Below are 18,592 nucleotides of genomic sequence, written 5' to 3'. Positions count from 1 at the left end.
TAAATGGCGTAAAAAGAAAGCTACTAGATGCCGAGAGGAGTTTTCAGTAGGAATATAAAACTTCTTTGTGAACGAGGACGTTGGAATGTGAATTGTTCCAAGTGAGGGTGATTATGCATAAGTATATGATGTCATCATGGCTGCTTTATATGGTCATGGGCTGGGTGGTGAGGAGGTAATGCTACGTCCTGCAGAGAGAGGCGGATCTACAGTGTGGTGAGGGTAAGGGGGACCTGGAAAATGAGTTATTTACAGTTTGCAGATGACACGGCTCTGATGATGGACTCGAATGAGAAACTGCAGACGTTGGTGTTAGAATTTGGGAAGGTGTGAAAGGAGAGAGCTGATATTCGTTTTGAATAATAGTAAGGATATGAAGCGTGAAGGTGCGTTTGAATGGGGAGAAGCGGAAGGAGGTGGAGTACTTTAAGTAGACACGTGGGATTGGATACGACAATGGGTGGAACTGCGATGGCTGTAGTGAAAAATAGGATGGGTGAATAAGCAAAGGATCCTGATGCATTAGAGAATGTGTAGGGAGAAGTCACTGCTGTATGAGAACCAGTCTTTGGCCCTAAATCCAAATGAACGGAAGAGGGTCGACGTATTGGAATGTCTAAGATCAATATATGGCGTACGGAGGGCTGGTCGTGTACGAGTGTAAGAGAGAGGTGTGGTCGTAAGAGGAGTAGGAGTGAGTAAGCTGACCAGGGTGTACTTGAATAGTATGGACATATTGAGACGATGAGCAAAGATGGGCATATTGAGGGAATACTTGCATCAGACATGGAGAGAGTAATGGGAAGGTGGTAGGGAATCATATGGATATGGACGGAAAGAGTGAAAGACGCTTAGAGTTATCGAGGTCTGAACATTCAGGAGGGTGAGAGGCCTGCATGGGATGGAGTGAATTGATGCTTTGTGGTATACAAGGGGCGTCTCGCTGTCAATTGGTTGAACCAAATCATATGAGGTGACCAGGGGATATCACCAAACAATTAGTGGGACTTTACTGTGGATGGAAACCGTGGCATCTTCTTCTAGTCCTGGCGCTATCTTACAAACGCACTCAACGGCGAGCAAGTATGAAAACAAAAAAGGCTCTCACTTGAAAATTTAGGGAAAGCCGTAAGAAATCTGAAGAATGATGGGTGCAACGAGAAGTCATGAGATATCTCTTAAAGCAGAGGAAAATGGGCTTTATGGCAGTCTATGGAGCCACTCTTATGGTTGAGAAAGCCTCTACAATAAGCACGACCTTCACCTGAACAGATAAGATAAGGCCCGTCATGGCAGACCTCTAGACGAGAGTATTTAGAACATACGTTAAGAAGAACCAGTACAAGAGTAGAAATGACGTCAGGGACTGAGGGTCGTGGTGGAGGTACAGGTAAGGCAGCCTGGTACAGCGAGGGTTGGGTTAGACCAGACATAGATCACTGACAAGGTTCAGTCCACCTCCTCCCACTCACATCAGGTGGTGGAGAGTCAGATGACACACCTCGCCCTGCAGAAGCAGACTAGGTCAGCCTTAGGCCACGGAGGAACGGGCCCAGTGGAATGTGAATTCCTCGCCACCTCACTACACACACGCACATACCATTATTGATTTAAGCTTGTAAACTCCGTCGAGACAATGGATGGCCAGGGTCCTCCATGAATTGGATAACATGATTAGGTTAATGTAAACCAATATTGGAATTATGATATTAAAACGGAATGAAGTACCTTAATCATGCGCTTATCGAAGAACCAAGCATTCCTGTTCTTTCAGAAAACGTGGATAATTATGAAGGACAAACATTTGCTCGCTGAGTTACCAGTAATTGGACCTATATCGTTCATCAATAGCCATTTGCACACTGCGGGAGGAGGCGACTTTATTTACCATGATAATTACTCGCCCGCCCGAAGTTGATGTAAACAAGGTTGCAGATCCTTACGACTCTCATTACGTTGATGCAGCCGACACAATGACGAATCAGCGACACCTTAGCGTAGTGAATAACCCTTTAAACAAAGGGAAGAACCTGACATGATTCTATAAAACAAGAGAAAAATATAACCATAAATACAAAAACACAAAAATTTTAACAAAAAATATGATCATCCGTTAATCTAACAGCCAGTCCTAATTTGATTACCTTAACGGGTGATCATGATGGAAAATAGATTAACGTAACTGAGAACACTGAGCCATCTGGTTACTACACCAACAAGAGGCAGCAACATTCTTGACAGAGTCCTACTCACCACAGCGATCTGACCATCTCCTGTGAGGCAGGTGAGGCTCCGGCAAGTCGTGCCTACAACATCATAAAGTTAGAAGTTAATACAAGATCTCAGATTAGCGACAACATACCCTCGACATCAGAATACAGAAGAACGAATTTGAAGAACATGTGGCAGGAAATTAAGAGCAGTAAGAAGTTGGATATCCTTCATGTTTTGAGATTACGTCCACAGAAAAACGACCACTGTAAGATAAGCGTAATAGACAGTGACATGGGAAAGTATTTGTGAATTTTTGAGAAAGTGAAAAACTGTCTTCTGAAATGTGCCAGGTCATAGTTATTGGGAAAGATATGAGAAGGTAGACAGTTCGTGTAGGGGAAGAAGCAGGTATCAAAACGGCCCACCCTTGAGTTGCTGATGGCCACACAACAATCGTGTGACGCAGCAGCTTGCCGAGTATCGTAAGGTCAAACTAGTGGTAGGGGCACACAAGCAGCCAGCTCTCGGGAGCAAAGTAAACCAACGCTACGACGCAAGACAAGGGGGTCAAGTTTGTAAGTTAGCCTGGGACAGTTTATAAGGCGGACAGCTTTCGACTAAACTCTGTCAAGTAAGGATGCAGAGCTAGAACCACCCAAAATGGGAGAGCAGTACTCCATACAAGAATGACTCAATCCCTTGTATAAACGGAGCAAATGTTCAGAAGACGAGTTACAATATCTAAACAGGACATCCTGTTTTTTTTTAAAGACAGACTTAGCTATTCTTGTAATATGAGGTTTCCAAGAAAGATTGGATGTTACGGTATTACCAAGTATGTTTGTTGAGTCAAGAGGTGGAATTACAGAATCATCAAAGGAAAGACGAGAGCTGTGAGTAGTTTTTGATAGAGTCGAGTAGAAACTATGTCTTGGAGGCATTAAACTGAACAAGATTTTGTCTACCCCAATGAGATATCCTGTCCAAGTGTGAGTTCACTGAGGGAGCTGTGTCAAGACGAGATGCAGATCGAGTGAGAGAAGAGGGAGTAGAATTGAAGGGTGTGGATGAATGAAGCGTCGTCAGTGTATGAGTGCATATGATATTTGGGGAAGAGAGGAAATCACCGCTGTTGGTGGAAAAAAGGGGGCGGCTAATCCATCAACAACTACAGAGTTAGATCGGCCAGAGAGGAAGCTAGATATGAAGGAGCAAAGTGAGGGAGGGAGGCCAAAATAAGGAAACTTAGAGATGAGACCCCGATGCCCTACCCAATCAAAAGCCTTAGATATGTCAAGGGAAACTACACATGACTCCCTAAATCCTACCGAGATGTTGACCAGACATTGGCAAGATACGAAAGAATATCACTAGTGGATCTCACCTTAGGCAAGCCATACTGGTGATCAGACAAAAGACTGTGATTTTCGAGATATTTAGGGATATGGGAGTTGAGAAGGGATTCACAGACTTTGGAAATGGTAGATGTCAAAGTAATAGGACGATAGTTGGAGGGGTTAGAACGGTCACCGTATTTTGGGGATGGGATGTATCCATGCATGTTTCCATAGAGAAGGGAAAGTTTTGTATTCTAAACAGAAACGGAACAGGCGAGTAAGCACAGGTACAAGTTCAGAGGCACACTCTTTCAGTACCCTAGGATAGATGCCATCAGGACCATAAGCCTCGCTTGTGGCCAGAGAAAGAAGCGCTTTTCGGACAGTCCGAAGAGAGAGGTATAGGATTAGTAAGAGGAGCATCAGGGGTGAAGGAATGTTAGAGTCATCCAAGGTGGGGTTAGAGGTGAAACGGGAACCAAAGGGAGCTGCTTTGTCTGACGGGAGAGACAGCTATAGTACCATTAGATTGGAAAAAGTGATGGAAACAGCGTGACAGAACCCACCCAGATGACACTGGGAATATAAAAGGGAGAAAGAATACTTCCCACGTATTCCCTGTGTGTGGTAGAAGGCGACTAAAAGGGGAGGGAGCGGGAGCTGGAAATCCTCCCCTCCCGTTTTTTGATTTTTCAAAAAAAAAGGAACCGGAAAGGGGACCAAGTGAGGATATTCCCTCTAAGGCTCAGTCCTCTGTTCATAACGCTACCTCGCTAATGCGGGAAATGGCGAATAGGTATGGAATGAATATACATACGTCATAATCTGTCTATCATCTCGGCTTTGAGACATGATACTCCGAACTGAAAAGATCGCCAGTCAACACAACACCGTATAGCACAGTGTCGTAAGATTGCAGAGATAAGTTTTTCAATTCATTATTTCCAGTTTCCATATTTGCCTTCCTTACTTCAAGCAATGTGTACTTATTTTTTCTTCCTTTTATTTTAATGTTCCTCGAGAGCTGTCGCTTTCAGATGATGTGGAAGTTGAGGAGAAAACATGGATGTTTTATCCTATCATCTCAGTGTATTGAACTGCACATGGTATTGCCATAGAAGAGATTAATTGTTAAGTGAATTTCCTAAGTACAAATGTACATCTCCTACACCCATCACAGTACATGTCTCTCCTACACTCACCATAGTACACGTCTCCCCCACACTCACCACAGTACACGTCTCTCCCAACACTCACCACAGTACATGTCTCTCCCACACTCACTACAGTACACGTCCCCCCCACACTCACCACAGTACACGTCTCCCCCACAGTTCTGGTCAGTGTACGTGCCGTGTGAGACAGTACACGTCTATCCCACACTCACCATAGTACACGTCTCTCCCACACTCACCACAGTACACGTCTCCCCCACAGTTCTGGTCAGTGTATGTGCCGTGTGAGACAGTACACGTCTCTCCCCACACTCACCACAGTACACGTCTCCCCCCACAGTTCTGGTCTGTGTACGTGCCGTGTGAGACAGTACACGTCTCTCCCACACTCACTACAGTACACGTCCCCCCACACTCACCACAGTACACGTCTCCCCCACAGTTCTGGTCAGTGTACGTGCCGTGTGAGACAGTACACGTCTCTCCCACACTCACCACAGTACACGTCTCTCCCCCACAGTTCTGGTCAGTGTACGTGCCGTGTGAGACAGTACACGTCTCTCCCCACACTCACCACAGTACACGTCTCTCCCCACAGTTCTGGTCAGTGTACGTGCCGTGTGAGACAGTACACGTCTCTCCCACACTCACCACAGTACACGTCTCTCCCCACAGTTCTGGTCAGTGTACGTGCCGTGTGAGTCGCAGTACCTGAACACCGTACAACTGCTGCTGGAGCAGATAGACGTAGTGAAGCGCATGATCGCTGGCAGTCACAAGGACACTGTCCTCGTCAGGTCACCAGCAGGTATGGAAGACCCACACTTCCCAGGTCACCAGCAGGTATGGAAGACCCACACTTCCCAGGTCACCAGCAGGTATGGAAGACCCACACTTCCCAGGTCACCAGCAGGTATGGACACTTCCCAGGTCACCAGCAGGTATGGAAGACCCACACTTCCCAGGTCACCAGCAGGTATGGACACTTCCGAGGTCACCAGCAGGTATGGAAGACCCACACTTCCCAGGTCACCAGCAGGTATGGAAGACCCACACTTCTCAGGTCACCAGCAGGTATGGAAGACCCACACTTCCCAGGTCACCAGCAGGTATAGAAGACCCACACTTCCCAGGTCACCAGCAGGTATGGAAGACACACACTTCCCAGGTCACCAGCAGGTATGGACACTTCCCAGGTCACCAGCAGGTATGGAAGACCCACACTTCCCAGGTCACCAGCAGGTATGGAAGACCCACACTTCCCAGGTCTCCAGCAGGTATGGAAGACCCACACTTCCCAGGTCACCAGCAGGTATGGACACTTCCCAGGTCACCAGCAGGTATGGACACTTCCAGGTCTCCAGCAGGTATGGAAGACCCACACTTCCCAGGTCACCAGCAGGTATGGACACTTCCCAGGTCACCAGCAGGTATGGACACTTCCAGGTCTCCAGCAGGTATGGAAGACACACACTTGCCAGGTCACCAGCAGGTATGGAAGACCCACACTTCCCAGGTCACTAGCAGGTATGGAAGACCCACACTTCCCAGGTCACCAGCAGGTATGGACACTTCCCAGGTCTCCAGCAGGTATAGCAGACACACACTTCCCAGGTCACCAGCAGGTATGGAAGACCCACACTTCCCAGGTCACCAGCAGGTATGGAAGACCCACACTTCCCAGGTCACCAGCAGGTATGGACACTTCCCAGGTCACCAGCAGGTATGGACACTTCCAGGTCACCAGCAGGTATGGAAGACCCACACTTCCCAGGTCACCAGCAGGTATGGACACTTCCCAGGTCACCAGCAGGTATGGAAGACCCACACTTCCCAGGTCACCAGCAGGTATGGAAGACCCACACTTCCCAGGTCACCAGCAGGTATGGAAGACCCACACTTCCCAGGTCACCAGCAGGTATGGAAGACCCACACTTCCCAGGTCACCAGCAGGTATGGAAGACACACACTTCCCAGGTCACCAGCAGGTATGGAAGACCCACACTTCCCAGGTCACCAGCAGGTATGGAAGACCCACACTTCCCAGGTCACCAGCAGGTATGGAAGACCCACACTTGCCAGGTCACCAGCAGGTATGGAAGACACACACTTCTCAGGTCACCAGCAGGTATGGAAGACCCACACTTGCCAGGTCACCAGCAGGTATGGAAGACACACACTTCTCAGGTCACCAGCAGGTATGGAAGACCCACACTTGCCAGGTCACCAGCAGGTATGGAAGACCCACATTTCCCAGATCACCAGCAGGTATGGAAGACCCACACTTCCCAGGGAGAGAGACGGGGGGGAAGTCAAGGGAGACTTCTCAGGGGGAGGGAGTGAAAGGGAAGAATTCCTCATGAAGGGAGACTGTCGTAAGGAAAGAAGGTAAGTGTGAGAGTGTGTGTGTCACCATAGGAGGTGGAGGAGGAGGAGGAGGAGAAGGAGAGGAGGTGGAGGAGGAGGAGGTGGAAGAAGAGGAGGAGGAGGAGGAGGAGGAGGAGGAGTGATGGGAGGATGCTGAGGAAAGGGGAGAGGGAGGGAGGGTGAAGAGTGAGTGAGGGAATATGAGCGACCCCCTGTGTGTGTGTGTGTGTGTGTGAGAGAGAGAGAGAGAGAGAGAGAGAGAGAGAGAGAGAGAGAGAGAGAGAGAGAGAGAGAGAGAGAGAGAGAGAGAGAGAGAGAGAGAGAGGAATCCATGAACAGAGGAAGGGAGGAGTATGAGGAGAGCGCCTCATGCATGGAAATGACGGGGGAAGAAGGGGGGGGGGGGCGAGGCCCTCATAAAGCGACGGCGTTCACTGAGAGAGAGAGAGAGAGAGAGAGAGAGAGAGAGAGAGAGAGAGAGAGAGAGAGAGAGAGAGAGAGAGAGAGAGAGAGAGAGTTACAGTAATGCGTTACCTGGCGACAGAGTGACGACATATGTCACTGTTATGTGATCATTGGAGACAGATGGACATGTGTCACTGTTATGTGATCACTGTAGACAAACGGACGACATATGTCACTGTTATGTGACCACTGGGGACAGAGTGACGACATATGTCACTGTTATGTGATCGCTGGAGACAGATGGACGACATGTGTCACTGTTATGTGACCACTGGAGACAGAGGAACGACATATGTCACTGTTTTGTGACCACTGGAGACAGAGGAACGACATATGTCACTGTTATGTGATCACTGGAGACAGACGGACGACATGTGTCAGTTGTATGATCACTGGAGACAGGGGGACGACATATGTCACTGTTAGGTGATCACTGGAGACAGAGGGACGACATGTGTCACTGTTATGTGATCACTGGAGACAGAGGGACGACATATGTCACTGTTATGTGATCGCTGGAGACAGAGGGACGACATATGTCACTGTTATGTGATCACTGGAGACAGAGTGACGACATATGTCACCGTTATGTGACCACTGGGGAAGGGGAGTCAGAGGGTGAGAGTCCACTGTCTCTCTCTCTCTCTCTCTCTCTCTCTCTCTCTCTCTCTCTCTCTCTCTCTCTCTCTCTCTCTCTCTCTCTCTCTCTCTCTGCCCCCCAGTGATAATGCCGATCTGGAGTCTGTCATACCTCTGTCCCAAGCAGGAATGTTAATATGACCCTTAACCTCTCTCTAACCCCAGGAGATTTGATTGCTATGACCCTTAACCTCTCTCTACCCCAGGAGATTTGATTGATATGACCTTTAACCTCTCTCTAACCCCAGAGATTTGATTGCTATGACCCTTAACCTCTCTCTACCCCCAGGAGATTTGATTACTATGACCCTTAACCTCTCTCTAACCCCAGAGATTTGATTACTATGACCCTTAACCTCTCTCTACCCCCAGAGATTTGATTGTTATGACCCTTAACGTCTCTCTACCCCCAGAGATTTGACTGAAATAACCTTTACCTCTCTCTAACCCCAGAGATTTGATTGAAATGACCTTTAACCTCTCTCTAACTCCAGAGATTTGATTGATATGACCTTTAACTTCTCTCTCTGTCCAAGATACAAGGATAACATGAACCTTATTAAGCTGTCTCTTTCTAAGAGATAATGTTGATATGCCCATGGAGACTGTTGCCCTAACTCCCAGTAAGTCTCTACCCCCATAGGGTCAGGGGTCAATGGTACTTTGATATATGGCTTATGTATATATATATATATATATATATATATATATATATATATATATATATATATATATATATATATATATGTTAAGAATATATGGTGTGGGAGGCAAGTTGTTAGAAGCAGTGAAAAGTTTTTATCGAGGATGTAAGGCATGTGTACGTGTAGGAAGAGAGGAAAGTGATTGGTTCTCAGTGAATGTAGGTTTGCGGCAGGGGTGTGTGATGTCTCCATGGTTGTTTAATTTGTTTATGGATGGGGTTGTTAGGGAGGTGAATGCAAGAGTTTTGGAAAGAGGGGCAAGTATGCAGTCTGTTGTGGATGAGAGAGCTTGGGAAGTGAGTCAGTTGTTCGCTGATGATACAGCGCTGGTGGCTGATTCATGTGAGAAACTGCAGAAGCTGGTGACTGAGTTTGGTACAGTGTGTGAAAGAAGAAATTTAAGAGTAAATATGAATAAGAGCAAGGTTATTAGGTACAGTAGGGTTGAGGGTCAAGTCAATTGGGAGGTGAGTTTGAATGGAGAAAAACTGGAGGAAGTAAAGTGTATTAGATATCTGGGAGTGGATCTGGCAGTGGATGGAACCATGAAAGCGGAAGTGAATCATAGGGTGGGGGAGGGGGCGAAAGCTCTGGGAGCCTTGAAGAATGTGTGGAAGTCGAGAACATTATCTCGGAAAGCAAAAATGGGTACGTTTAAAGGAATAGTGGTTCCAACAATGTTGTATGGTTGCGAGGCGTGGGCTATGAATAGAGTTGTGCGCAGGAGGGTGGATGTGCTGGAAATGAGATGTTTGAGGACAATATGTGGTGTGAGGTGGTTTGATCGAGTAAGTAATGTAAGGGTAAGAGAGATAAGATAAGATAAGATAAGATAAGATGCTTTATTCGTCAAATTGTTATACAAAATGTAATACAAAATGAAATTCGTTTTGGCTTTAGAGCTCCTTAGTAGTTGTAAAAAAAAAAAAAAAAAATTAAAATATTAACAAGAAATATTGCATAGGTTATTTCATATAAAATGTTACTTTGCTATTGTGTACATGCGATATCAGCTTGTCACCATCCCTATCATGAACCATCACCTACAGTTATCATGAAACTTAAAGATAGAAGTTATAGTGATGATAGATGATTGAAAAGCAGAATGCTTTTAGGTACAAACGACTTTTTGTATCTGTCAGTGCGCAGCTTGGGCAGAGCTAGCCTTCTACCAGATTTAAGATACTTGTAACAATTATGTAACGGATGCGTTACATCTTTCATCATTCTGTCTACTTGTTTCATTGTACCTTTTTGATACAGCTTATTCAGTGATGTGGTCTCTGCACCTAGTTTTCTTGCTTTCTTAATAATCCTTCCCAACTTCTTTTTATCTTTGCACGTAAGTTTTCCATACCAGGCAGTGATTGAAAAATTTATAACTGATTCTAAAATTGTTTTGTAAAATAGGCTAATGACCATTTTATCTACATGTAGGTTATGCAAGATACGTACAAAGTGTAATCTTTGGTTACATTTCCTTGACACCATATCTGTATTAACACTTCCCTTCAACTGGTCATCAATCATAAAGCCCAAATACTTATACTGGTTTACTCTTTCTACGTTTTCTTCCTCAATTGTTAATAGGTCTGGTACGTGTTTATTTTTAGTTCTGAAATCAAATATCATCTCTTTCGTTTTCTTTACATTAAGCTCCAAAAAATTTTGTTTACTCCAGTCAACGAATTTTTTAACTTGAGTTTGGAAATAAAAAGATTGTGGTTGAGAGAGCAGAAGAGGGTGTTTTGAAATGGTTTGGTCACATGGAGAGAATGAGTGAGGAAAGATTGACCAAGAGGATATATGTGTCGGAGGTGGAGAGAACGAGGAGAAATGGGAGACCAAATTGAAGGTGGAAAGATGGAGTGAAAAAGATTTTGAGTGATCGAGGCCTGAACATGCAGGAGGGTGAAAGGCGTGCAAGGAATAGAGTGAATTGGAACGATGTTGTATACCGGGGTCGACGTGCTGTCAATGGATTGAACCAGGGCATGTGAAGCGTCTGGGGCAAACCATGGAAAGTTGTGTGAGGCTGGATGTGGAAAGGGGGCTGTGGTTTCGGTGCATTATTACATGACAGCTAGAGACTGAGTGTGAACGAATGGGGCCTTTGTTGTCTTTTCCTAGCGCTACTTCGCACACATGAAGGGGGAGGGTGTTGTTATTCCATGTGTGGCGGGGTGGCGATCGGAATAAATAAAGGCAGACAGTATGAATTATGCACATGTGTATATATGTAAATGTCTGTGTGTGTATACATATGTGTACATTGAGATGTATAGGTATGTACATTTGCGTGTGTGGACGTATTGATGCCACTGGTTGATGTGTATGTGGGTGGGTTGAGCCATTCTTTCGTCTGTTTCCTTCGCTACCTCGCTAACGCGGGAGACAGCGACAAAGCAAAAAAGAAGAAAAAAAAAGATATATATATATATATATATATGAGAAGAGGGCCAGGTGAGGATATTTCCTCAAAGGCCCAGTCCTCTGTTCTTAACGCTACCTCGCTGTCGCGGGAAAAGGCGGATAGTATGAAAAAAAAAAAAAAAAAAAAAAAATATATATATATATATATATATATATTTCCTCCCCCAACACCAGGTCATTATGGTATCCTAACCCCTGACCCTCTCTACTCCCTCACTACCCTTAGAGATCATGAAGGAGTTCGAGCGTGGGCGTGTGGCCAGCCTGATGGGGATGGAGGGCGGGCATGGGCTGGCCAGCAGCATGGGCGTCGTGCGGGCGGTGTACGACCTGGGCGTCCGCTATATCACGCTCACACACAAGTGCCACACACCCTGGTAAGTGTATAGCATCACCCTCACACACCCTGGTTAGTGTATAGCATCACCCTCACACATCCTGGCAAGTGTATAGCATGACCCTCACACACCCTAGTAAGCGTACAGCATCACCCTGACACACCCTAGTAAGTGTACAGCATCACTCTCACACACCCTGGTGAGTGTACAACATCACCCTCACACATCCTGGTAAGTGTATAACATCACCCTCACACGCCCTGGTAATTGTATAGCATCACCCTCACACACCCTGGTAAGTGTATAACATCACCCTCACACGCCCTGGTAATTGTATAGCATCACCCTCACACACCCTGGTAAGTGTACAACATCACCCTCACACACCCTGGTAAATGTATAGCATCACCCTCACACACCCTGGTAAGTGTACAACATCACCCTCACACACCCTGGTAAATGTATAGCATCACCCTCACACACCCTGGTAAGTGTACAACATCACCCTCACACAGCCTGGTAAGCTCTCTGTCTCATCCTCTACACAGAAAGGTCACTTTCATCCACTGACACACACTGCAATAAAGCCTTTAGGTCACTACACACACCTAGTAAGTATAGGCCACTGTCCTTGTCAGTTGATGCCACTGGTTTATGCCACTGGTTGATGCCACTGGTTTATGCCACTGGTTGATGCCACTGATTGATGCCACTGGTTTATGCCACTGGTTGATGCCACTGGTTGATGCCACTCATTGATGCCACTGGTTGATGCCACTCATTGATGCCACTGGTTGATGCCACTGATTGATGCCACTGGTTTATGCCACTGGTTGATGCCACTGATTGATGCCACTGGTTGATGCCACTATTTGATGCCACTGATTGATGCCACTGGTTGATGCCACTGATTGATGCCACTGGTTGATGCAACTGATTGATGCCACTGATTGATGCCACTGATTGATACCACTGGTTGATGCCACTGATTGATGCCACTGATTGATGCAACTGGTTGATGCCACTGGTTGATGCCACTGGTTGATGCCACTGATTGATGCCACTGGTTGATACCACTGGTTGATGCCACTGATTGATGCCACTGGTTGATGCCATTGATTGATGCCACTGATTGATGCCACTGGTTGATGCCACTGATTGATGCCACCGGTTGATGCCACTGGTTGATACCACTGATTGATGCCACCGGTTGATGCCACTGGTTGATGCCACTAGTTGATGCCACTGATTGATGCCACTGGTTGATGCCACTGATTGATGCCACTGGTTGATGCCACTGATTGATGCCACTGATTGATGCCACTGATTGATGCCACCGGTTGATGCCACTGGTTGATACCACTGGTTGATGCCACTGATTGATGCCACTGGTTGATGCCATTGATTGATGCCACTGATTGATGCCACTAGTTGATACCACTGGTTGATGCCATCGATTGATGCCACTGGTTGATGCCACTAGTTGATACCACTGGTTGATGCCATTGATTGATGCCACTGGTTGATGCTACTGGTTTATGCTACTGATTAATGCCACTGATTGATGCCACTGATTGATGCCACTGGTTGATGCCACTGATTGATGCCACTGGTTTATGCCACTGGTTGATGCCACTGGTTGATGCCACTGGTTGATGCCACTGGTTGATGCCGAGTCAGAGTGAAGAGTGAGTGATGATGTCAAAGGCCATTGTGGTCACAAGGGGTCGTCCCAGCTGGACCGCACTGCACACGTTAATTGGTCTAATGACACACTCTACTGGTCCATCCCTGACCTAAGGCCTTGCCACTGCCCCTCTTCTCTCCCAGATCCACTCTGTGTACCACACAGCCTCTCCCAGCTCCACCCTGTGTACCACACAGCCTCTCCCAGCTCCACACTGTGTACCACACAGCCTCTCCTAGCTCCACAGTGTGTACCACACAGCCTCTCCTAGCTCCACCCTGTGTACCACACAGCCTCTCCCAGCTCCACCCTATGTACCACACAGCCTCTCCCAGCTCCACCCTGTGTACCACACAGCCTCTCTCAGCTCCACCCTGTGTACCACACAGCCTCTCCCAGCTCCACACTGTGTACCACACAGCCTCTCCCAGCTCCACACTGTGTACCACACAGCCTCTCCCAGCTCCACCCTGTGTACCACACAGCCTCTCCCAGCTCCACCCTGTGTACCACACTGCCTCTCCCAGCTGCACACTGTGTACCACACAGCCTCTCCCAGCTCCACCCTGTGTACCACACAGCCTCTCCCAGCTCCACCCTGTGTACCACACAGCCTCTCCCAGCTCCACCCTGTGTACCACACTGCCTCTCCCAGCTCCACACTGTGTACCACACAGCCTCTCCCAGCTCCACCCTGTGTACCACACAGCCTCTCCCAGCTCCACCCTGTGTACCACACAGCCTCTCCCAGCTCCACACTGTGTACCACACAGCCTCTCCCAGCTCCACCCTGTGTACCAAACAGCCTTTCCTAGCTCCACAGTGTGTACCACACAGCCTCTCCTAGCTCCACACTGTGTACCACACAGCCTCTCCCAGCTCCACCCTGTGTACCACACAGCCTCTCTCAGCTCCACCCTGTGTACCACACAGCCTCTCCCAGCTCCACACTGTGTACCACACAGCCTCTCCCAGCTCCACCCTGTGTACCACACAGCCTCTCCTAGCTCCACCCTGTGTACCACACAGCCTCTCCCAGCTCCACCCTGTGTACCACACAGTCTCTCCCAGCTCCACCCTGTGTACCACACAGCCTCTCCCAGCTCCACCCTGTGTACCACACAGCCTCTCCCAGCTCCACCCTGTGTACCACACAGTCTCTCCCAGCTCCACCCTGTGTACCACACAGCCTCTCCCAGCTCCACCCTGTGTACCACACAGCCTCTCCCAGCTCCACCCTGTGTACCACACAGCCTCTCCCAGCTCCACCCTGTGTACCACACAGTCTCTCCCAGCTCCACCCTGTGTACCACACAGCCTCTCCTAGCTCCACCCTGTGTACCACACAGCCTCTCCCAGCTCCACCCTGTGTACCACACAGCCTCTCCCAGCTCCACCCTGTGTACCACACTGCCTCTCCCAGCTGCACACTGTGTACCACACAGCCTCTCCCAGCTCCACCCTGTGTACCACACAGCCTCTCCCAGCTCCACCCTGTGTACCACACAGCCTCTCCCAGCTCCACACTGTGTACCACACAGCCTCTCCCAGCTCCACTCGGTGTACCACACAGCCTCTCCCAGCTCCACCCTGTGTACCACACTGCCTCTCCCAGCTCCACACTGTGTACCACACAGCCTCTCCCAGCTCCACCCTGTGTACCACACAGCCTCTCCCAGCTCCACCCTGTGTACCACACAGCCTCTCCCAGCTCCACACTGTGTACCACACAGCCTCTCCCAGCTCCACCCTGTGTACCACACAGCCTCTCCGAGCTCCACCCTGTGTACCACACAGCCTCTCCCAGCTCCACCCTGTGTACCACACAGCCTCTCCCAGCTCCACCCTGTGTACCACACAGCCTCTCCAGCTCCACCCTGTGTACCACACAGCCTCTCCCAGCTCCACCCTGTGTACCACACAGCCTCTCCCAGCTCCACCCTGTGTACCACACAGCCTCTCCCAGCTCCACCCTGTGTACCACACAGCCTCTCCCAGCTCCACCCTGTGTACCACACAGCCTCTCCCAGCTCCACCCTGTGTACCACACAGCCTCTCCCAGCTCCACCCTGTGTACCACACAGCCTCTCCCAGCTCCACCCTGTGTACCACACAGCCTCTCCCAGCTCCACCCTGTGTACCACACAGCCTCTCCCAGCTCCACCCTGTGTACCACACAGCCTCTCCCAGCTCCACCCTGTGTACCACACAGCCTCTCCACTCCACCTGTGTACCACACAGCCTCTCCAGCTCCACCCTGTGTACCACACTGCCTCTCCCAGCTCCACCTGTGTACCACACAGCCTCTCCCAGCTCCACCCTGTGTACCACACAGCCTCTCCCAGCTCCACCCTGTGTACCACACAGCCTCTCCCAGCTCCACCCTGTGTACCACACAGCCTCTCCCAGCTCCACCCTGTGTACCACACAGCCTCTCCCAGCTCCACCCTGTGTACCACACAGCCTCTCCCAGCTCCACCCTGTGTACCACACAGCCTCTCCCAGCTCCACACTGTGTACCCACACAGCCTCTCCCAGCTCCAACCTGTGTACCACACAGCCTCTCCCAGCTCCACACTGTGTACCACACAGCCTCTCCCAGCTCCACCTGTGTACCACACAGCCTCTCCCAGCTCCACCAGTGTGTACCACACAGCCTCTCCCAGCTCCACCTGTGTACCACACAGCCTCTCCCAGCTCCACCCTGTGTACCACACAGCCTCTCCCAGCTCCACCCTGTGTACCACACAGCCTCTCCCAGCTCCACCCTGTGTACCACACAGCCTCTCCCAGGCTCCACAGTGTGTACCACACAGCCTCTCCCAGCTCCACCCTGTGTACCACACAGCCTCTCCCAGCTCCACCCTGTGTACCACACAGCCTCTCCCAGCTCCACCCTGTGTACCACACAGCCTCTCCCAGCTCCACAGTGTGTACCACACAGCCTCTCCCAGCTCCACCCTGTGTACCACACAGCCTCTCCCAGCTCCACAGTGTGTACCACACAGCCTCTCCCAGCTCCACCCTGTGTACCACACAGCCTCTCCCAGCTCCACAGTGTGTACCACACAGCCTCTCCCAGCTCCACCCTGTGTACCACACTGCCTCTCCCAGCTCCACCCTGTGTACCACACAGCCTCTCCCAGCTCCACCCTGTGTACAACACAGCCTCTCCCAGCTCCACCCTGTGTACCACACAGCCTCTCCCAGCTCCACAGTGTGTACCACACAGCCTCTCCCAGCTCACCCTGTGTACCACACTGCCTCTCCCAGCTCCACCCTGTGTACCACACAGCCTCTCCCAGCTCCACCCTGTGTACAACACAGCCTCTCCCAGCTCCACCCTGTGTACAACACAGCCTCTCCCAGCTCCACCCTGTGTACCACACAGCCTCTCCCAGCTCCACCCTGTGTACCACACTGCCTCTCCCAGCTCCACCCTGTGTACCACACAGCCTCTCCTAGCTCCACCCTGTGTACCACACAGCCTCTGATGTTGCAGCCCTCCACACTCACCCTGGCAAAGGTCGTAGATACGGGTCGGGAGCACAGGAGGTTGACGAGCCTCTGTGGACGACTAAGTATATACGTACAGTGTCTTAGGGAAATGTATACTAACAATGACGTAGGTAAATGTATACTAATAATGGTTTAGAAATATATGCTAACAATGACGTAGGTAAATGTATACTAATAATGGTTTAGAAATGTATACTAACAATGGTTTAGAAATGTATACTAACAATGACGTAGGTAAATGTATACTGACGATGACTTAGGTGAATGTATACTAATAATGGTTTAGAAATGTATACTAACAATGACTTAGGTAAAAGTATACTGACGATGACTTAGGCAAATGTATACTAATAATGGTTTAGAAATGTATACTAACAATGACTTAGGAAAATGTATACTGACGATGACTTAGGTAAATGTATACTAACAATGGTTTAGAAATGTATACTGACGATGACTTAGGTAAATGTATACTGATCATGGCTCAGGCAAATGTATACTAATAATGGTTTAGAAATGTATACTAACAATGACTTAGGAAAATGTATACTGACGATAACTAAGTAAATGTATACTAACAATGACTTAGGTAAGTGTACGCTAACAATGAATTAGGTAGACGTATACTAACAATGGCTTAGAAATGTATACTAACAATGGCTTAGAAATGTATACTAACAATGGCTTAGAAATGTATACTAACAATGACTTAGGTAGATGTATACTAACAATGGCTTAGAAATGTATACTAACAATGACTTAGGTAAATGTATACTAACAATAGTTTAATCAAATGTATACTAAAATTGAACGCTAACAATGGTTTAGGCAAATGTACACTATTAATGAATTATGCAAATCTATACTAACAATATCTTATGCAAATACACACGGTATACTAACGATGACTTATGTAAACTCAAGTTGTAAGTGGTTTATGCAAATATGTTAAGGGGACAAAGAATGCAGTTCAAGGTGGATGAGGAACTGCTTGTTTTTGTATGACTTCGTGTCAAGAGGCGCGCCACTAACCCTCACTTCTCCCGCTCTCCTCCACCTCCACCTCCACCTCCTCCACCTCCTCCACCGTGCAGGGCTGAGTGCTCGGAGACCGGCCCTCACCCACCCAACACACGCGGACTTACTCCCTACGGCCAGGTAAGTCCCTCCTCCTGGACCCATGAGGTGAGTGTGAGTCCTCCTCCTGAACCCATGAGGTGAGTGTCAGTCCTCCTCCTGGACCCATGAGGTGAGTGTGAGTCCTCCTCCTGGACCCATGAGGTGAGTGTGAGTCCTCCTCCTGGACCCATGAGGTGAGTGTGAGTCCTCCTCCTGGACCCATGAGGTGAGTGTGAGTCCTCCTCCTGGACCCATGAGGTGAGTGTGAGTCCTCCTCCTGAACCCATGAGGTGAGTGTGAGTCCTCCTCCTGAACCCATAAGGTGAGTGTGAGTCCTGCTTCTGGACCCATGAGGTGAGTGTGAGTCCTCCTCATATGTATATATATATAATCGCTTGCCTTCATCCATTCACGACGCCACCCTGCCGTACAGGAAATAGCATCTCCACCCCCTGCGTTAGCGACGTAGCGCCAGCAAAACAGACAAAAAAGGCCACATTCGTTCACACTCATTCTTTAGCTGTCATGTGAAATGCACCGAAACCAGAACTCCATGTCCACATACAGACTTCACAGACTTTTCCATGGTTTACTC

General features: G+C 48.7%; 1 protein-coding gene across 3 annotated transcripts in view; it reads left to right on the top strand.

Moving 5' to 3' along the window:
* The window catches only part of LOC139761680 (dipeptidase 1-like), a 317,903-nt gene that overhangs the window by 159,747 nt on the left and 139,564 nt on the right, over nt 1–18,592 (top strand). For all 3 annotated transcript variants that reach the window (XR_011715590.1, XM_071686010.1, XM_071686011.1), the window contains 3 exons: nt 5,402–5,534; nt 11,561–11,711; nt 17,973–18,036. Coding sequence is in view for 2 of the 3 variants with exons in the window: in XM_071686010.1 (XP_071542111.1) it covers nt 5,402–5,534; nt 11,561–11,711; nt 17,973–18,036 (348 nt within the window). In the remaining variant the exon portion in view is untranslated. The remainder of the gene's footprint in view (nt 1–5,401; nt 5,535–11,560; nt 11,712–17,972; nt 18,037–18,592) is intronic.

This window comes from Panulirus ornatus, chromosome 41 (assembly GCF_036320965.1).
Source record: "Panulirus ornatus isolate Po-2019 chromosome 41, ASM3632096v1, whole genome shotgun sequence".
Taxonomy (NCBI): domain Eukaryota; kingdom Metazoa; phylum Arthropoda; class Malacostraca; order Decapoda; family Palinuridae; genus Panulirus; species Panulirus ornatus.
This window is presented reverse-complemented; position numbering and strand designations above follow the sequence as displayed.